General features: G+C 43.1%; 2 protein-coding genes across 9 annotated transcripts in view; both read left to right on the top strand.

The window, feature by feature from the left end:
* LOC132382593 (membrane progestin receptor gamma-B-like) overlaps nt 1-18,568 on the top strand; it is a 127,812-nt gene that overhangs the window by 36,120 nt on the left and 73,124 nt on the right. The window contains exon 1 of one of the 8 annotated variants that reach the window (XM_059952958.1): nt 4,059-4,545. The exons of 3 other annotated variants lie outside the window; for them this stretch is intronic. Coding sequence is in view for 4 of the 5 variants with exons in the window: in XM_059952952.1 (XP_059808935.1) it covers nt 16,828-16,892 (65 nt within the window). In the remaining variant the exon portion in view is untranslated. Of the gene's footprint in view, nt 1-4,058; nt 4,546-15,429; nt 16,893-18,568 lie in introns of those variants that run through there. 4 more of the 8 variants (XM_059952952.1, XM_059952953.1, XM_059952955.1 and 1 more) reach the window with 4 other exon arrangements.
* LOC132382366 (general transcription factor II-I repeat domain-containing protein 2-like) lies at nt 7,813-9,762 on the top strand. The gene is made up of 2 exons (XM_059952487.1): nt 7,813-9,577; nt 9,681-9,762. Exon 1 carries the CDS (start codon nt 8,067-8,069, stop codon nt 9,339-9,341), a length of 1,275 nt encoding a protein of 424 aa, XP_059808470.1. The 5' UTR covers nt 7,813-8,066; the 3' UTR covers nt 9,342-9,577; nt 9,681-9,762.

Genomic DNA, 18,568 nt, shown 5'->3' with positions numbered 1-18,568 from the left:
TGTTGTCTATTCTGAATTAGCCTTGAACTGCCGTGGGTGTTTCAGAGACAGTTGGCTTGTTAACTATCTGGAGTTACTTATATGCTAGAATGAATTTATGATTTTGTTATTTTTATTTCAAGATTCAAAATTCAAAAAAAATGTCCAACATAAAGTTATTATCAATGTATATAAATGCCATCATATACAACCCCTGAGAATCATTTTCTTGTGGGCATATTCAATAAATCTATAGAATAATATCCATTACAGAATCAATGGAAGGGTGCCCAATTTGGGTGTTAAACCAAATTGCAGAAGACAACAAACTGTACAAATACAGAAACAAAGAAGTAATAATACATAAATACACAATAAATATCGAAAACTTGAGATGAAGAGTCCTTGATAGTGAGTCTATTGATGGTGGAACATTTCAAAGATTGGGCAAGTGAAGTTGAGTAAAGTTCAAGAGCCTGATGGCTGAGGGGCAATAATTGTTTCTATGCCTGGTGGCATGTGTCTTGAGGCTCCTGTACCTTCTTCCTGATGGGAGAAATGAGATGTCCTGGATGCTGCTTTCCTGCGATACTGTTTCATGCAGATGTACTCAAAAGTTGGGAGGGCTTTACCCATGATGGACTGGGTTGTATCCACCACTTTTGTTAGGATTTTCCATTCAAGGGCATTGTTGTTTCCATTCCAGGCTGTGATGCAGCCAATCAATGTACTCCCCTCTACACAAGTATAGAAGTTTGTCAAAGTTTGAGATGTCATTCCAAATCTTCGTAAACTCCTAAGGAAGTAGTGGTTTCTCCATGATTGCAATCAAGCACTAGACCAGGACAGGTCCTCAAAAAATAATAGCAATGAGGAAGCAAAGTAACTGTCCCTTCTGGCCCAATCTGCATGCGCCATTCATTTGCTTCACTGTGGCCAATTAACCTACTAACCCATAAGTCTTTGGAATGTGGGAGGAAACTGGAGAACCCAGAGGAAACCCACAATATCATGAGGAGAACATACAAACTCCTTACAGACATCGGTGGAATTGAAACCAGTCATTGGCGCTGTAATAGCATTACCCTAGAGGCTATGCCGCCATGTGATACTAGAGAATATAAGAGCACCAGATGAACATGTATAACAACCAAATAGGTTTGCTTCAATACTTAGGCTATGTATTCTCTATATGTAATAAATGAACTGAATTTAAATTCCTTAATTATAGAGTGAGTTGTGAAATCAGCACTAAATTATTCATGCAGGCACTTTGAACACTTAGGGTGTTGACTTAATCCCAATGGTGCCAGTCACCAGTTATCAATTATGGCCAATTTAATTGAAGGCCTTGTACATTCTCACTGAGAAAACAAAAACTGATTCCAGCCAGAGAGAAAAGAAAAATATTAAAGTTCACTAATATCTTTTTTCAAGAGAAGAAATAATTACCAACACTTTGAACTAATGGTGTCAATGTGACACCATCACATGGGTCGTGAATGAAGTCTAATTTGTAATTGAGGAGAAATTGAACGTTATTTTTAATAGACCTTAAAACTAGGCCTGTCAGAAAATGTTTTGAGGTCACAAGTATCTGTGAATCTTCTTGCATCTTGATGTTTCTTCATATCTCTTTAAAGGGACAGTACACACATATCAAACATGGATTAAGCTAGTTAGATATGAGCAGGTGGCATATATCACAAGTCCTGATTATGCGACCACTGATGCCAGGCTGGCAATCTCTGACGAGTATTGATAATGGCTGGGGTCACCTGTCTTGTAAAGACACTGCCCAGAAGAAGACAATGGTAAACCCACTTCTGTAGAAAAATTTACCAAGAACAATCATCATCATAGAGACCATGATCGCCCACGTCATACGACACGGCACATAATGGATGAGCTAGTCAGGTAAAGGGATGAGCTTGCAACTCTGGCAGTATTAATGAAGGGGAATAAACAGTTGACATTTTAGGTTGAGACCCTTCATCAGGATGGACCACACTCCTCATCTCTGTTCTAAAGGGATATCCTTATATTGTGAGTCTGTGCCCCTGGTCCTAGATTAACCCATTATTGAAAACATCTTCTCCATCCAGGCATTTCAATATTTGATAGGTTTCAATGAGATCCCCCAGCATTCTTCTAAACTCCATTAAGTACAAGTCCAGAGTCAGTAAGTGCTCCTCAGACATTACTGGCATGGTAGCGTACTGGTTAACACAACACTTTACAGTTCCAGCGACCCAGGTTCAATGCTGTAAGGGGTTTGTACTTTCTCCCTGCAGTTTCGTCCAGGTGCTCCAGTTTCCCCCACAGTCTGAAGACGTACCAGTTGGTAGATTGTTGTAAGTTGTCCTGTGATTAGGCAAGTGTTAAAACAGGGGTTCCTGGGTGGCATGGATCAAAGGGCAAGAAAAGTCTACTCCTGATGTATCGCAAGAAATAAATAAATCAATAACCCTTTCATTTCCAGGATCATTCTCGTGAATCTCCTCTGGACCTTATCCAATGCCAGCACGTCCTTTGTCAGGTCATTGGTTTATTATGTGCTTTCCATGACCATGATGGTTCCTGGCAAATTTTTCTACAGAAGTGGTTTGCCGTTGCCTTCTGCTGAGCCGTGTCTTTACAAGATGGGTGACTCCAGTCATTATCAAAACTCTTCGGAGATTGTCTACCCAGCGACAGTGGTCACGTGATCTGGACCTGTGATATGCACCAGCAGCTCATACGACCACCCACCAGCTGCTCCCACGGCTTCACGTGACCCTGATCTGGGGAAGCTAAGCAGGTGCTGCACCTTGCCCAAGGGTGATCTGCAGGCTAACAGAAGGAGGGAGCTCCTTACACCTCCTTTGGCACAGACCCCAGCACCCTATTGGATAAGGGGCCCAAATCGACTCATCACTTTGCCCTCACAGGTGCTGCCTGACCCAATAGGTCTTCCCAGCGGTTTGTTCTCTGCTCCAGATTCCAGCACCTTCAGTCACCTTGACGCCCCACAGCTTAATTTTTCTCAGATACCAATCGTCTCCCTTTTTGATTCTTCTCCCCATAGCTAACTCACCTACTTGTAAATAAATAGCAATAGTAGGTACTTAAGTTAGCTGCTCTAGATAGCAGCCTTAAACAGAAGAGATTTGGAAGATACTTCAAATCCTGAGCAATACACACAGATTACTGGAGTAACACACCAAGTCAGACAGCATCTATGAAGAGGAAAAAAGAGTGATGTTTCAGGCCAAGACACCTCACCGGGACTGGAAAGGAAGCAGGAAGAAGTCAGGATAATAAGGTGTGGGAAGGGAAGAAATACAAACTGGCAGGTGATAGGTGAGACCAGGTGCATGGGAATATGTCCTGAGGAAGGGTCTTGGCCGAAACATCAACTGTTCATCTATTTCCATAGAAGCGACCTGACCTGCTGATTTCCGCCGGCATTGCGTGTGTGTGCGTTGCTTTGGATTAGCAGCATTTGCAGATTTTCTCACGTTTATGAATGGGAAGGTGGCTCCATGGAGAAGGGGGGGAGATGAAGTTAAGAAACTGGGCTAAAGAAGAAGGAATCGAATAGGACGGGATGGTGGACTATGGGAGGAAAGTAAGGTGGAGGGTCACCAGAGGGAGAAGATGGGCAGGGGAGGAGAAGAGAAGGGATGAAGGGCTAACCGGAATGGGGAATTTAAAAAGAGAGTAGGATGGAGGGGGAGAAGTTATCAGAAGTTGGAGAAAACAAAGTTCGTGCCTTCGAGTAGGAGGCTACCCAGACAGAAAATGAGGTGCTTTTTCTCCAGTCTGAGAGTGATCTCATTATGGCTGTAGAGGGGGCCGTGGACTGGACACATCAGAATGGAAATGGGAAGTCAAGTAGTAATGGGTGGCCACCAGGAGACCCTGGCTTTTGCGGCAGATGGAGCAAAGGTACTCGACAAAACAGCCCCATTTCCAGATCATTATCCAGTAATCTGTGCAGTTTTAATGGGCAGGCTCACGGCAGGAGAGGCTGGAGAAAAGGCAACAACTTTCTTTGAACCAAGCGGGAGTGCATAGCTTCAGGACAGACAAGGAGTTAATTTCCTCAGCAATTGCTGGTTTTTCTGTGCTTAAACTATTGCCCTTTAATCAAGGCGCAATGACTTTCATTATCTCATGCATTTTTTTTGCATTTGGAAGGCAGTCCATGCCATTGGGATGAAACCCTTTCACATGCAGTGTGACTGAGCCATGAAATGCTTCTGAACATTCTGACTGTCTGCGCTTGACCCTGGCACCAGCCAGAGCTGGTGGCAAGGTTGGAGGGACGTAGGAGGCTTGTGGACATGCTGTGGCTCGACTGCTTTGCAGTGTGACCCCTGACTAAGTGTAGCTGTGAGCTGCAAAAACAGGAAACAAAGGAGAAGCTGTTTGCCGGGACTCGAGGTCTCGACATAGATGACACACTCCAGTAAAGAACAGGCATTTGGCCAGGCACAAGTCCGCTGAAGCAACCCAGTACTCCATACGTTGGCACAGTGTGGAAGCTGTGGGATCTGTGGCCCTTTAGCAGCTTAACTTCTGGTAAGAGAAAGTGAGAATCTGAGAGCAAGAGAAAAACGAGCATCTAATGGGTTAACATTCCTGAGAGATTCTGTTTTGAGATTCTCATCGTCCTTTGGACAGGTACATGGGTGGTAGGGGCGTGGAGGGCTATTTTCTGGGTGCAGGTCGATGGGAGTAGGTAATTTAAATAGTTCAGCATGGACTAGATGGGCCAAAGGGCCTGCTTCTGAGCAGTACTTTTCCATGACCTTATGTATATCATTTCAAGAAGACTAGAATATAAAAGCAAGGATGCAACGCTGGACTTCATAAGGCATTGGGGTGACCTTATAGAGGTGTATAAAATCTTGAAGGACTTAAGTAATGTGAATGCGCAGTCTTTTTGGGGATCCAGAAGCTAAATAAGGCACTGGTCAGGCTGAACTTGGAGAATCGTCAGAAAGCATGTCCTGCCGTTGGAGAAGGTCCAGAGGAAGTCCATGAGAATGTTCCCAGGACTGAAAGGGTTAACATACGAGGAGCATTTGATGCCTCCGAATGGAATTTAGAAGTATGACAGGGAGGTCTCATTGAAACCAATCGAATATTGAAAGACCTAGATCAGGGGTCGGCAACCAGCGGCTCTTTCATCTCTGTGCTGCGGCTCCCCGTGATTTGTTAGTTTTTGAAATGTAATTCGAAATTTGAAGATTATGGTGATCTTGTACAATCTAAAAACGTTGTGGAGACCCCATTTCCTGGCACATCCGAACCGGCTCACAATTAGCCACCGTTCCAGCTAAGGGAGATAGCCTACGGGGGTTTGTGAGTACGAGTCTTTTGGAGCATCCGCGCCCACGGGGACGGGTTGAGGGAGGCTTTAAAGCAAGGCTGTTTAGTTCGAATAAAGTTACCTTTGACTGCAGTGTCTTTATTTTAGCGCTGCGTGTAGCACACCGCTACAACGTGTTTTTTATCGCTATTAATATACATCACCACTGCCAATGCCTGACACCCGCCAGTGCGCGCTTTCTTTTAATTCTTCGATCCAAGGTAGGCTAACTATGGAGTAACCTTCAACCCAACGTCTTTTTTTCGGAGTTCAAAATGTTTTTGTTGCATGCAGAAATGTAATTTCGTTTTCTCTGCAGGAGTTCATCAATTTCATAAATGCAACACATTATAGTTTGTTTATACATAGTATAAAGGCAAAAAAAAACCCGTTGTATGCAGTGTTATTTCATTTTAAATGTCAAACGGGTTTTGTGGCTCCCAGTGTTTTCTTTTCTGTGGGAAATGGGTCCATATTGGCTCTTTCAGTGGTAAACGTTGCCGATCCCTGACCTAGATAGAGTGGATGCAGGAAGGATGTATAGTGGGGAAGCCTAGCACCAGGGGCCAGAGCCTCAGAGTACAGGTTGTTCCTTTAAAACAAAGAAGAGGAGGATCGTCTTTAGCCAGAGGGTGGTGAATCTGCGGAATTCATTGCCACTGATGGTTGTGGAAGCAAAGTCATTGGGTAGATTTAAAGCAGAGGTTGATAGGTTCTGGATTAGTAAGTGTGCCAAAGGTTATGGGGAGAAGGCAGGAGAATGGGGTTGTGAGGAATCATAAATGGGCACAGTAGCATGATGGTTAGCACAACGTTTGACAGCACCAGTGAAGCAGGGTCACTTCCGGCTTCTGTCTGTAAGGAGTTTGCTCGTTCTCCCCATGACTGTGTGGATTTGCTCCCACTATTCCGGTTTCCTCCCACATTGGAAAAGCTTGCAAATTAGTGGATTAGCTCTTCACTTGGGTGTATTTAGTTGGCGTTGGCTCGTTTGGCTAGAAAGGCCAGTTACCGTGCTATATCTCTACATAAAATAAATCAGCCATGATCGAATGCTGGAACAGACTCAATGGGCCAAATGGCCTAGATCTTCTGCTGTTTCTCATAGTCTTCTCTTGCTCAGTATCTTCCTCTTAAAGGGGCTGTGCAATATAGATTGTTTATCATGCTTTAATTTCTTAGCTCTGGCACTTTTCACCCACAGATGTAAATTCTTTTCCAAGCAGTTCTGCAAAATCATGCACAACTGGTTTCCACTCCACAGCCATAGGCTATGAGGCAAGTGATATGCCCAATAGATTAACTATAAATAGCCAGGAGCCTAATAAGATGGGTGGGGGCAGACCGTAAGGTGATGCAGTCCTCACTCACTCTTTGTCACACACTCTCAATGCTTTAGGAACAGCTCCTTCCCCTCTGCCATAAGATTTCTGAACAGACCATGGACGCATAAACACTGTCTCGTTTTTGCTCTGTTTACAATTCTCATTGTGGCTTATATTTTGTTTTACCTATAGCACTGTATTACTGCCACAGAGCGACAAACTTAACAACATACACCCAGGGGGCCACTTTATTAGGTACACCGGTACGGCTGCTCACTACTGAATATCTAATCAGCCAATCATGTGGCAGCAACTCAATGCATAACAGCATGCAGACATGGTCAAGAGGTTCAGTTGTTGTTCAGACCAAACATCGGAATGGGGGAGAAGTGTGATCCGAGTGTGGAATGATTGTTGGTGTCTGACGGGCTGGTTTGAAATTGCTGATCTAATGTGATTTTCACTCACGATCGTCTCTAGCACTTATAGAGAATGGTGCGAGAAACAAGAAAACATCCAGTGACGGGCAGTACTGTGGGTGAAGATGCTTTGTTAATGAGAGAGGTCAAAGGAGAATGGCCAGACTGGTTCAAGCTGACAGGAAGGTGACAGTAACTGAAATAACCACATGTTACAACAGCGGTGTGCAGAAGAGCATCTCTGAATGCACAGCACATTGAACCTTGAAGTAGATGGGCTACAGCAACAGAAGACCACAGTCACACACACAGTGGCAACTTTATTGGGTACAGGATGTGGCTACTGAGTGTATGTCAGTGATATTAAGCCTACTTGTTCCTGCCACTCATTTCAGGCCTCTGTGCGTCCTGATACCTGACAAACTTGTTTCTCTTCTCCATCTTGAGTAGTCATGGTCTGGGGCGTTACATCTTTGATATGGTCCGTCTAACACGGGGGTCGGCAACCTGCGGCTCCCGAGCCATTTGTGGCTCTTTCACTTCTGTGCTGCGGCTCCCTGTGGCTTTGGGAAATAATTGGTCAGTATTTAATTAAAATGTATTTTATGTTAGTTTGTTAGCTTTTGAAATGTAATTCTAAATTTGAAGATTATGGTGATCTTGTACAATCTAAGTGTGGCGACACATTTCCTGGCACATCCGAAACGGTTCACAATTAGCCAGCATTCAGGCTAAGGGAGATAGCCTACGGGGGTTTGTGAGTACGCGTCTTTTGCAGCATCTGCGTCCATGGGGGCTGGGTTGAGGGAGGCTTAAAAGCAAGGCTGTTTAGTTCGAATAAAGTTATTCGACTGCAGTTTACTGACTGCGTGAGCACACCGCTACAACGTGTTTTTATCGCTATTAATATACGTCACCACTGCCAATACCTGACACCCGCCAGTGCGCGATTTCTTTAATTTTTCGATCCAAGGTAAGCCAACTATGGAGAATTCTAAAAAAAGAAAAGTGACTGAAGAAAACAGAACGTTTAATGATCCGTGGACAGATTCATTTGCTTTCACTGTTGACGAGACTGGTTTACCGGTATGCTTAATATGCAATGAGAAACTAGCAAACAACAAAAAGTCAAATGTCGCAAGGCATTTCCAGAATAAACACGCAGCCTTTGCTCAAAAATATCCGGATGGAGATGAGAGAAAAAAAGCCGTTTCGGAACTGATGCGGAAGGTTGATCTGAGCAAAAATCATTTCCAGAAATGGATGAAGTCTGGAAAATCAACGACATACGCCAGTTATATTGCCGCTCAGGAAATAGTCAGGCACGGGAAGCAGTTTACAGATGGTGAATATATAAAAGAATCTTTCATTAAGATTTCAGAACATCTATTCACGGACTTTAAAAACAAGAGTGAAATTGTGCAGAAAATCAGGGATATGCCCCTCTCTGCAAAGACTGTCAAAGACAGAACCATAAAAATGGCAGAAGACATCACAAGACAGCAAATTAAAGACATCAATTCAGCTGTGGCCTACTCGATTGCCTGTGACGAGTCTAAAGACAAAGGTGATATTGAACAAATAGCGTTGTTCTGCCGGTATGTAAACTCTGCCGGGCCACAGGAAGAACTGATTGAGTTGATACCTCTAAAAGACCAAACACGGGGGGAGGACATCTGTGAGGCTGTCTTGAATTGTTTAAGAGCCAAAGGAATAAAGACCAGCCATCTGGTGTCAGTAGCTACTGATGGGGCAACGAATATGACGAGAACGCACAAGGGAATTGTGGCTTTACTGCAGAAGTCGCTGGACAGAAAGCTGCTGATTTTTCACTGCATCTTGCACCAAGAGGCACTGTGCGCTCAAACATTTCCTCCGGAATGCACAGAAGTAATGGATGTTGTCATTCAGATTGTCAATAAAATAATGGCAAAAAGTTTAAATCACCGTCAATTCCGTTTGTTACTGGACGAGCTGGAAAGCGCATATTCTGATCTCCTGCTGCACAACAAAGTCCGGTGGCTGTCCAAAGGGGAGGTGCTGAAACGCTTTGTCGCGTGTCTGGAAGAAGTGAAAACTTTCCTGGGCAGCAAAGGGCTCAACTTTCCTGAGCTGGAACAGCCAGAGTGGCTGGAAAAGCTACACTTCATGGTAGACGTGACAGCGCACCTGAACACGCTGAACACAGCTCTTCAATGGGGTAAGGACGTACAGCCCTGCACATGTTGGAGGATGTTTTGGCATTCGAGCGCAAGTTGACGTTGCTTGCCAGAGATTTACAGAAAGGCACATTGTCTCACTTTCCCAATTTGAGAGAGTTCAAACAAGGTCACGACATGATAAATTCGGAGTATTTACATTCTGCAATCATCGCAATGCAAACATCGTTTGGGAAACGCTTCTGTGAGTTCAGAGAGGAAAAAAACACATTATCCTTCCCGGTCACTCCCCTAAGCATCGATCCATCCCTACTGAATACGACTGCATTGTCAGGTGTGAGTCAACCTGAACAAGTATGATAAATATTTTAATTGCCTATTATTTTACGTATATTCATATGTTTTCATTGTTCAGTGAAATAGTCCTTTTATTTTTCAGGTTGACAGCTGGCTGACGTTATTTTTGGTTTGCTGCTGGCGGCAAATTTAAGTTTGGCGTTTTTCATAAATACAAGAAGGACTCAAATAGACGTTGAGTATTTTACTTAAAAGTAACCTTCAACCCAACGTCTTTTTTTCGGAGTTCAAAATGTTTTTGTTGCATGCAGAAATGTAATTTCATTTTCTCTGCAGGAGTTCATCAATTTCATAAATGCAACACATTATAGTTTGTTTATACATAGCATAAAGGCAAAACAAAACGTTGTATGCAGTGTTATTTCATTTTAAATGTCAAGCGGGTTTTGCGGCTCCCAGAGTTTTCTTTTCTGTGGGAAACGGGTCCAAGTGGCTCTTTCAGTGGTAAAGGTTGCTGACCCCTGGTCTAACAGAACCAGTTGGGTTGCAAATTGTCCTCAGTGCTGGGAATGCTGGCCCTGGGACATGATGTTAATATTGGTTCACTAGTAACTAATGCTAATACAGGTTTTGATGGAGCTGGTGAAGCACGGCAGCACTTTACTGCCAGCGAACAAAACAACTAATTGCCCTATTAATTACACTTTTTCCAGACTACGTTCACTGCAATCCACAGTCTGTAATTTCCCTTTGGGAGTTGTGCTTTTGAACCGTCTGTACGACCTGGTGTCTTTGCCTGAAGGATCCATCGAACTGGACTCTTGAGAATGCAGGTGCGGCCATGGCGACCAATGTTAGCGTGGTCTCGGGGCCGAATCAAAGCGGTGGGGCCCGAGCTGCTGTTCGGCCTTTGCTGGATGGACTTAGTGCCGGATCTGTCCCTTTGCCCCCATCTTATTACCCTGTAGCCCATCAACTGCCCCTCGAATACTTTAACAACTTTTATTGGCCAGTTTAGAGTGGCACAATGCTGCAGCTTGTAGACCTGCTGCCCCTCAATTCAAGTGACACTGGTTCAGTGCCGACCTCTGGTGCACTCTGTGTGGAGTTTGCATGCTCTCCCAAGTCAGAATCCCCCAAGTGCTTTGATTTCCTTCCACATCCCAAATACACACAGTTTGGTAGGTTAATTGTACAAAGTACAAAGAACAAGTTCAAATTAAATTTATTATCTAAGAAATTTATTTACTTGCAGGTATTTACAGAAGAAAAAGGAATACAAAGGATTTTGTAAAAAACTAAAAATAAACTGACAAACAACCAAAGTGCATAAGAAGACATACTGTGCAAATTAAATTATAAAGAAAGCATGAGCTGTAAAGAGTGTTTCAAAGTGAAGATGGAGGTCGTAGAATCAATTCAGAGTGGTGATGATTGAAGTATCCACGCTGGTTCAGGAGCCTAGTGGTTGAAGAGTAATAACTGTTCCTGATCCTGATGGTGTTGACCTAAAGCTTCTATAGCTCCCTTCTATAGCGAGGAGAGAGCACACTTGGATAGTAGGGGTCCTTGATGATGAATGATGCTTGCTTGTGTGCAGCACACCATGTAAATGTACTCAGTGGTGGGGAGGGCTTTGCCTGTGATGAACTGGGCTGCATCCACACAGTCTGCTGCCTTTCCAGTTCCTGGGCGTTCCATATCGGGCCATGATGCAACACATTAAGATATTCCTCAACATGCATCTTTAGAAGTTTGTCAAAGTTTTGGGTGACATGCCGACTATGCAGAGTTCTTATCTCCCCAACAAGTGTCTCCAAACCAACAGGACTGTAGGTGACTCTAAAAACGATAAAGTACTGTGCAACAGTCTTAGGTATATAGTGGTGTAGTGGCATCAGCGCCAGACTTCAGAGCGAAGGCTCCAGGGTTCGAATCCAGCCGGCTCCCTTGCACGCTTTCCATCCGTGCCGGGTTGAGCGTTGAGCTAGAAACCCGGCCTTGTAAAAATAAGAAACACCTGCTTAAAAAAAAACACTGTCACGACAGCATCCTGATGACTCCACTCAGAGTTTGGGGCTTTCTTCTTATTCTTGCACAGTACAATTTGTACCCACAGAGAGCTATGGGTAACCTAGGTAATTTCTAAAGTAAGTACATGTTCGGCACAGCATTGTGGGCCGAAGGGCCTGTATTGTGCTGTAGGTTTTCTCTATATTCTATATACTAGTATTTATCATCATAGAACGGGGAGCGAGCTTGTAAATGCAGCAGAAGCAAAGGGTGGTGGGAATGTTGAAGGTGGAGTGCCAGGGGCAGGGAGTGGCGCGGGCACAGACACACACAGCCTGAGACGCCAGACAAGGTCACTTGCTTAACAATTGGTTTATTGATCATTACAGAATGTCTCTCTGGTGCTTCCCCCTCCCCCCACCTTTTCCCAACCATGGTTGTTCCCCTCTCCCTGTCCCCTTCCCACTCTCATTAAAAGCCATATCAAAATCAGGTTTATCGTCTCTCACATAAGTCATGAAATTTGTTTGTGGCAGCAATATAGTGCAATACATAAAATTACTGCAGCACTGTTGCTAAAGTCTTAGCCACTCTAGATATATATATGTGTGTGTGTCTAAGACTTTTACATGATATTGTTTATGGGAGTTAGGGATACACAATAAGAGCTGGCCTTGCAAATGATATCCAAACACAATGAATGCATAATAATGTAAGGGATAATGGGCAAGTCTCACACAAGGTGGATTTTCTAACAACCCTGGGTCCTAAATGTTATGGTTAATATTGGTGAGCCTTTAACCAACAATCCAGTTTAAAAACAACAGCGAAGTTTGGAATTGGAATTGGTTTGTTACTTTTACTTGAACTGAGATACTGTGAAAAACTTTTCTTACATACGCTTCCTACAGATCAGATCATTACACGGTACATTGAAGTAGAACAAGGTAAAACAATAACAACACGGAATTAAGTGTAACAGCTACAGAGAAGGTGCAGTTCAGGTAAAGTGCAAGAGATAACAAGATAGATTGTGAAGTCAAGAGTCCAATTTATCATACTAGGGAACTATTTCATAATCTTATAACAGCAAGATAGTAATCGTCTTTGAGTCTGGTGGCTTTGATTTCAGGCTTTTCTATCTTCAGCCCAATGGGTGTGGGGTGGAGATAACATCTCTACCAAAGGAGGTGTAAGGCTCTCCTTCCCTCCACTAGCCTGCAAGGTGTAGCACCTGCTTAGTCCCCCAATCAGGGTCACGTGAAGCCGTGGAAGCAGGTGGTTGACGGTCGTATGAGCAGCTGGTGCATATCACGAGTCCTGGTTATGCGACCACTGATGCCAGGCAGACAACTTTTGAAAAATATTGATAATGGCCGTGGTCACCCGTCGTATAAAGGCACTGCCCAGAAGAAGGCAATGGCAAACCATTTCTGTCGAAAAATTTGCCAGGAACAATTATGGTCATGATCATGATCACCCATGTCAAACGCACGGCACATGAAGATGATGATGCCCAATGAAAGAGGGTTTTGATTATGCTGGCTTCTGTACTGAGGGATTGAGAAGTAGAGGCAGAGCCCATAGAGTGAAGACTGATCTCTCTGGTGTGCAGAGCTGTGTCCACAATCCCTACAGTCTGAGCAGTTGCTGTACCAAGCTATTCTGCATCCACCTAAGGTACTTCGATAGCACCTCTATTAAAAATTGGCAATGGTTGGTGGGAACGTGCCAAATTCCTTTAGCTTACTCAGGGAGTAGAGACATTGGTGAATTTTTTTGTTTTGACAACTACATAGTTGGACCAAATCAAGTTATTGGTGATGATAACTCCTAGGAATTTGAAGCTCTTAACCTCACCCCTGTTGATGTAGGCAGGAGCATGTGATTTGTTGCTTTTGTTTTTAGTCAAGTTTGATAACTGTCACAATTTTGGAGAACTGGATTCCATAATACTTCAATGAGATATTGTCTGACATGAGTAAATAATTGAGCAACACTCACATGACAATATCATAATGTCAATATAAATTATTATCATAAGGTTAATTGTTCACATGGGTGCAAGTGGGTGGTGCGGGCTCATGGGCCACTCAGTGCTATCGTGCTGTATCTCTAAAGACAAACATTAAAGGGTAGGATGGTAGACATTCTGTGATGAGCTATGAATGAAATAATAGCGGACTTGTAATAGTCATACATGCCTTTATGGTACAGGAAAACAACAGGAAACCACTGATTTTGGGGAGACGCGGTAGAGTAGCGGTCTGTGTAATGCTTTTACAGATTCAATTTCGGCCACTGTACGTAAGGAGTATGTGAGTTCTCTCCATAACTACACAGGATTCTTCCAGGTGCTCCAGTTTCCTCCCACATTCTGAAGATGTAAGAGTTAGCAGGTTAATTGGGCAGCAAGGGCTCGATGGGAAGAAGGGCCAGTTACCATGCTGTATCTCTAAATAAATTTAATTTTAAACATGTTCTATCTCTAAAATGTCTGTAAAATGAGAGGTATAATGTACAGACCTTTGAACCAGTACGTGATATTGGATTGATGTAATTCAATGGATAAACTCTCCTGACAAGCTGCGTTCAGTTAGAAATGTTAACCCACTTCTCTTCACACAGATGCTGCCTGACTTGTTGAGTATTTACAATACACCTGCTTTTTTTTTTGGATTTTGAGCTGCTGCAGATGGTTACTTTTAATTACACATTTCTATTATCAATTCCTGCCCTCATTCCTGTGCCTAATATTGTCTTCTTGTTTTGGATTCCCAGCCGATGAAAAGTTTCACCTTCTCTGTCATTTATCATTTTAAATACATCCACTCAGTGGTCACTTAATTAGCTACCTCCTGTAGTTAATAAAGTAACAACTGTGTGTACGTTCATGGTCTTCTGCTGCCATAGCCCATCCAGTTCAAGGTCTGACATATTGTCCACACGAAGACGCTCTTCTGCACAGCACTGTTGTAGGGTGGGGTTATTTGAGTTAGTGTCTCTATCCAGTAACAATGGATTCTCCTCTGACCTCGCCCGTGAACAAGGTGTTTTCACCCACAGAACTGCCACTCACTGGACAAGAGAAAACCTGCAGATGCTGGATATCTGAGCAACACGCACAAAATACTGGAGGAACTCAATAGGCCAGGCAGGATCTAGGAAAAGATCACTGTCAACGTTTTGGCCCAAAACTTCGACTGTACTCTTTTCCTAGATGCTGCCTGGCCTGCCGAGATCCTCCAGCATTTTGTGTGTATTGCCACTCACTGGATATATATATTTTATTTTTCTGCGCTATTCTCTGTAAACTGTAGAGACTGTTGTGCGTGAAAGTCCCTGGAGATCAGCAGTTGCTGAGATACTCAAACCACCCAATCTGGCACCAATACTCATTCTGCAGTCCAAGTCACTTGGAGCACATTTCTTTCCCATTCTGATGTTTGGTCTGAACAGCAGCTAAACCTCTTAACCATGACTGCATGCTTTTATGCATTGAGTTGTAGCATTGGTTTGGCTGATTATATATTTTTATTAACAAGCAGGTGTACCTAATAAAGTGGTCACTGGGTGTAACTTGTACAGAAATTCTCTTTTCTAGACCTTTGGTAGCTGCATTTTCAGTAGTCCAGTCTCTTTCTCATTTAAGACACTCCTCAAATCCTTAATGTTTAACCTAGCATTTAATAATTTAATATCTTATGTGAAACAGTATCAAATGTTATTTGTTTAATGCCTTGTGATCCACTTCAGGTATTTTACTAGGTTAAAGGAGTTACCTAACTACAAGTTATGGGCCAGAAAATTTAAGATGTTTATGTAGCCAGTCCTTATAATTTAACCCTTTTAACACTCACTATAGCCATTCTATCAGTAAGAAATCTCATGACCTTCATGGTGTTACAGAGCACTACCACCCAGAAACCAGCCCTTCAGCCCATCTAGTCCATACCAAACTATTATTCTGCCTCGTCCCTTTGACCTGCACCTGGAATAGAGCCGTAGAACATTACAATTTCTCCTCAAACAGTAAAAGCTGCAGACAGTTTGAATGAGTTGGCCATTGGATGAACACAAATTTACAGGGAATTTCTACATTCTACCGAAACCACTTCCTTATATGGATGCTATATAGATACCTCGTCACATAACCTACAGTCAAATAACAATCTTCAGGGCCAAGGAAGGATATCTGCAGTGCACAAGAGAAATACTCTCTCAGAGGGAACTGCAAGGCCAGGATCCAAAAGGCTCTTGGAAAATCTGTAGGACGTAGCTAAGGGAACGTAAATGACTAGACAAGTTCTCTTTCAAACAGTTTTATTGTTTCCAGACCTCATCTGTGCGGGTTTACATTTACTTTAAAAGAAAGCAGAAAATAGAAGCAAGCATGGATCAAAATTAGGGGAAATATGGGAAGGGCATGATTGTGGCAGCAGAGTAATTTTAGACTAAGAATTCCTCGCCCTTCACAGATATACTGCTCCTCTCTGGTGTAATGAGTCACTTTCAAAGTAACTTCGAAGTAAGTTTCTCATCCAAGTATGCATACATCACCATGTATGACTTGAGGTTCATTTTCTTACAGACATTCACAGTAGACAGAGATATACTATAGTGTCAATGAAAAACTACACACAAGCAACCAAGATGCAAAATAGGGCAAATTGTGCAAATTGAAAAAAAAAACAGAAAAATAGCTAACTGAGAACATGAGTTGTGGAGTCCTTGAAAGTGAGTCTTCAGGTTGTGGAATCAGTCATTGTTGAGGTGAGCGAAGTTACCTGTGCTGGTTCAGAAGCTTGATTGTCGAAGGATAACTGTTTCTGAACCTGGTGGTGTGGGACCTGAGTATTCTGTACCTCCTGCCTGATGGTACAAGTGAGAAGGGACCCTGTAGGATCTGGAGGGATGTTGTAAGCAGTCCTCTTGGACCTACCCCAGGAACCATTCTTTAGGAGGATAGACAGTGAACGTCAAGCAGTGTGTGCATCTGAAGACCATGTGTTAAAAATCTGACCCTATATTGACTGCAGAACTTGGCAGGTCACCACGAGGGCATAAAACTGGGGCCAGATCACTCAAGAGCAGCTTCAGGGAAGGATTTTCAGATAGAAGTAAGTCGAAATGTAACAGTCACCCTTTAAATATTTTTATCTTTTCATGGAAAATGGATGCAACAGGCTAACACCCAAGAAATGATTGGTGATCTGCATTTGTGAACTCCTATGGTGGATATGTTGAGGCAGGAAATGAATTCCAGTATGTAGATCATGGTATCCCAACCTTACTTATGCCATGGGCCCCAACCATTAACTGAGGACTCTGTGGACACCAGGTAAGGAACCCCTTATTTAGATGAGAGAAGAGGGTGAGAAGGTTGTGTTAAAACTGAGGATCAATTGGAATGTTTAAGACATTTTGTAAAATTATCCAGAGATACAGCACAGCAACGGGACCTTTTGGCCCAACAAGCTGCCCAATTACACCTGTGTGACCAATTAACCTACTGAAACCCCTTTTTACCACACATCTCTGGAAGTGCGGTTCACTAGCCCCTTGCTACCGACCACTGGACTCTGCAGCGAGAAACCCACCCTTCTCAGGCACTTTGGTCCCGCCAAATCCGTGAGACTGGGATGTCTCGCCCACCCAAACCTCAGTTTCTGTGAATGCTATGTGATTTACCGCCAACCCCCCCCCCCCCAGCTATCACCCATCTGTAAGAAATAATGGACCATATGCTGCATACAATTATAAAAAAAGTGTATTAATGAGCATTAACTTAACCAAAGAGTTAGCAAAGAAAAGAAAGAAAAAACAAGAAGAGCCTATTATAAACTAAACAAACAATTGTGGGCATGTTGGAGTTTAAATCTTCCAAAAGCCATATTCACTGATCCTCGTCAACCTCCATGCCTTGGGCATCCATCAAATCGCGCACTCCCACTGGAATGAATCCTCCACCCGGCTCTCTCCAGTGTCTTCTCTCCTCATCTCCCACTGAACAAAACCCTCGACCTACGCTGGTGTCAGTCATAAAACCCACTCCCACCGCCTTCTGTAGAACCTTCTCCCAGTTCCACTCTCCTGACTGGATAACACACATGCCAAATCATCCCTTATCTTTAATGGTAACGCAAACATTGCCAGCAAACACACAGCTTCTACAGAAAGCCCATTACATGAAATACCCTCCAACATTAGCAGTAAAACCTTTACCAGGGCATGACACCACTAAGTCTTTAGAATGTAGGAGGAAACTGAAACGCCAGGAAGATACCTACACGGTCACGGGAGGAACGTAGAAACTCCTTACAGATAGTGGTGGGAATTGAACCTGGGTTGCTGGTGCTGTAATCAGAACCAGAATCAAATTTAATATCATCAACGTATGTCGTGAAATTTGTTAACTTTACAGCAGCAGTACAATGAATACATGATAAATAAAGATAGAGAAAAAAGCTGAGTTACATTAAGTATAGATATGTCTATTAAGTCGTTAAGTTAAAATAAGTAGTGCAAAAAACAGAAATAAAAATGTAGTGAGACAGTGTTCATGGGTTCAATGACCATTTAGAAATCGATGGCTACACTAACTGCTATGCTACAGTGCCCTACTTGTTAAAAAAAGAATTAGTTATTGAGAGTTTATGGAGCAAAAATGGGGAATGAATTTTTGAGCGGTTCAGCAAGATCCAACAAAATGATCCTGTGGGACCAGACCCAGATTCAGATTCAGTTTATTTATCATATGTATTTGGAAACATACAGCGAAATGTGTTGTTTGCACTTAAAGTAGCTAATGAACCGACTAACCTTTGGCCCAACTCGACCATGTCGACCAAGATATCTATTTTGCGTTGGCGACCAACACAGCTAAGGATGTGCTAGGGGCCACACATTATGGTATCAAAACAGAAGTCCCACTCCACTCAGCAGAACACCACTGAACATATAAAACAGCACACAACAAGCAACAAATCAGCAACAGCAAGAACAAGCCCCTTTCCT

Source organism: Hypanus sabinus, chromosome 28 (assembly GCF_030144855.1).
Source record: "Hypanus sabinus isolate sHypSab1 chromosome 28, sHypSab1.hap1, whole genome shotgun sequence".
NCBI classification, from domain to species: Eukaryota; Metazoa; Chordata; class Chondrichthyes; order Myliobatiformes; family Dasyatidae; genus Hypanus; species Hypanus sabinus.
Note: the sequence above shows the minus strand (reverse complement) of the source record. Positions and strands in the feature narration are given on the sequence as shown.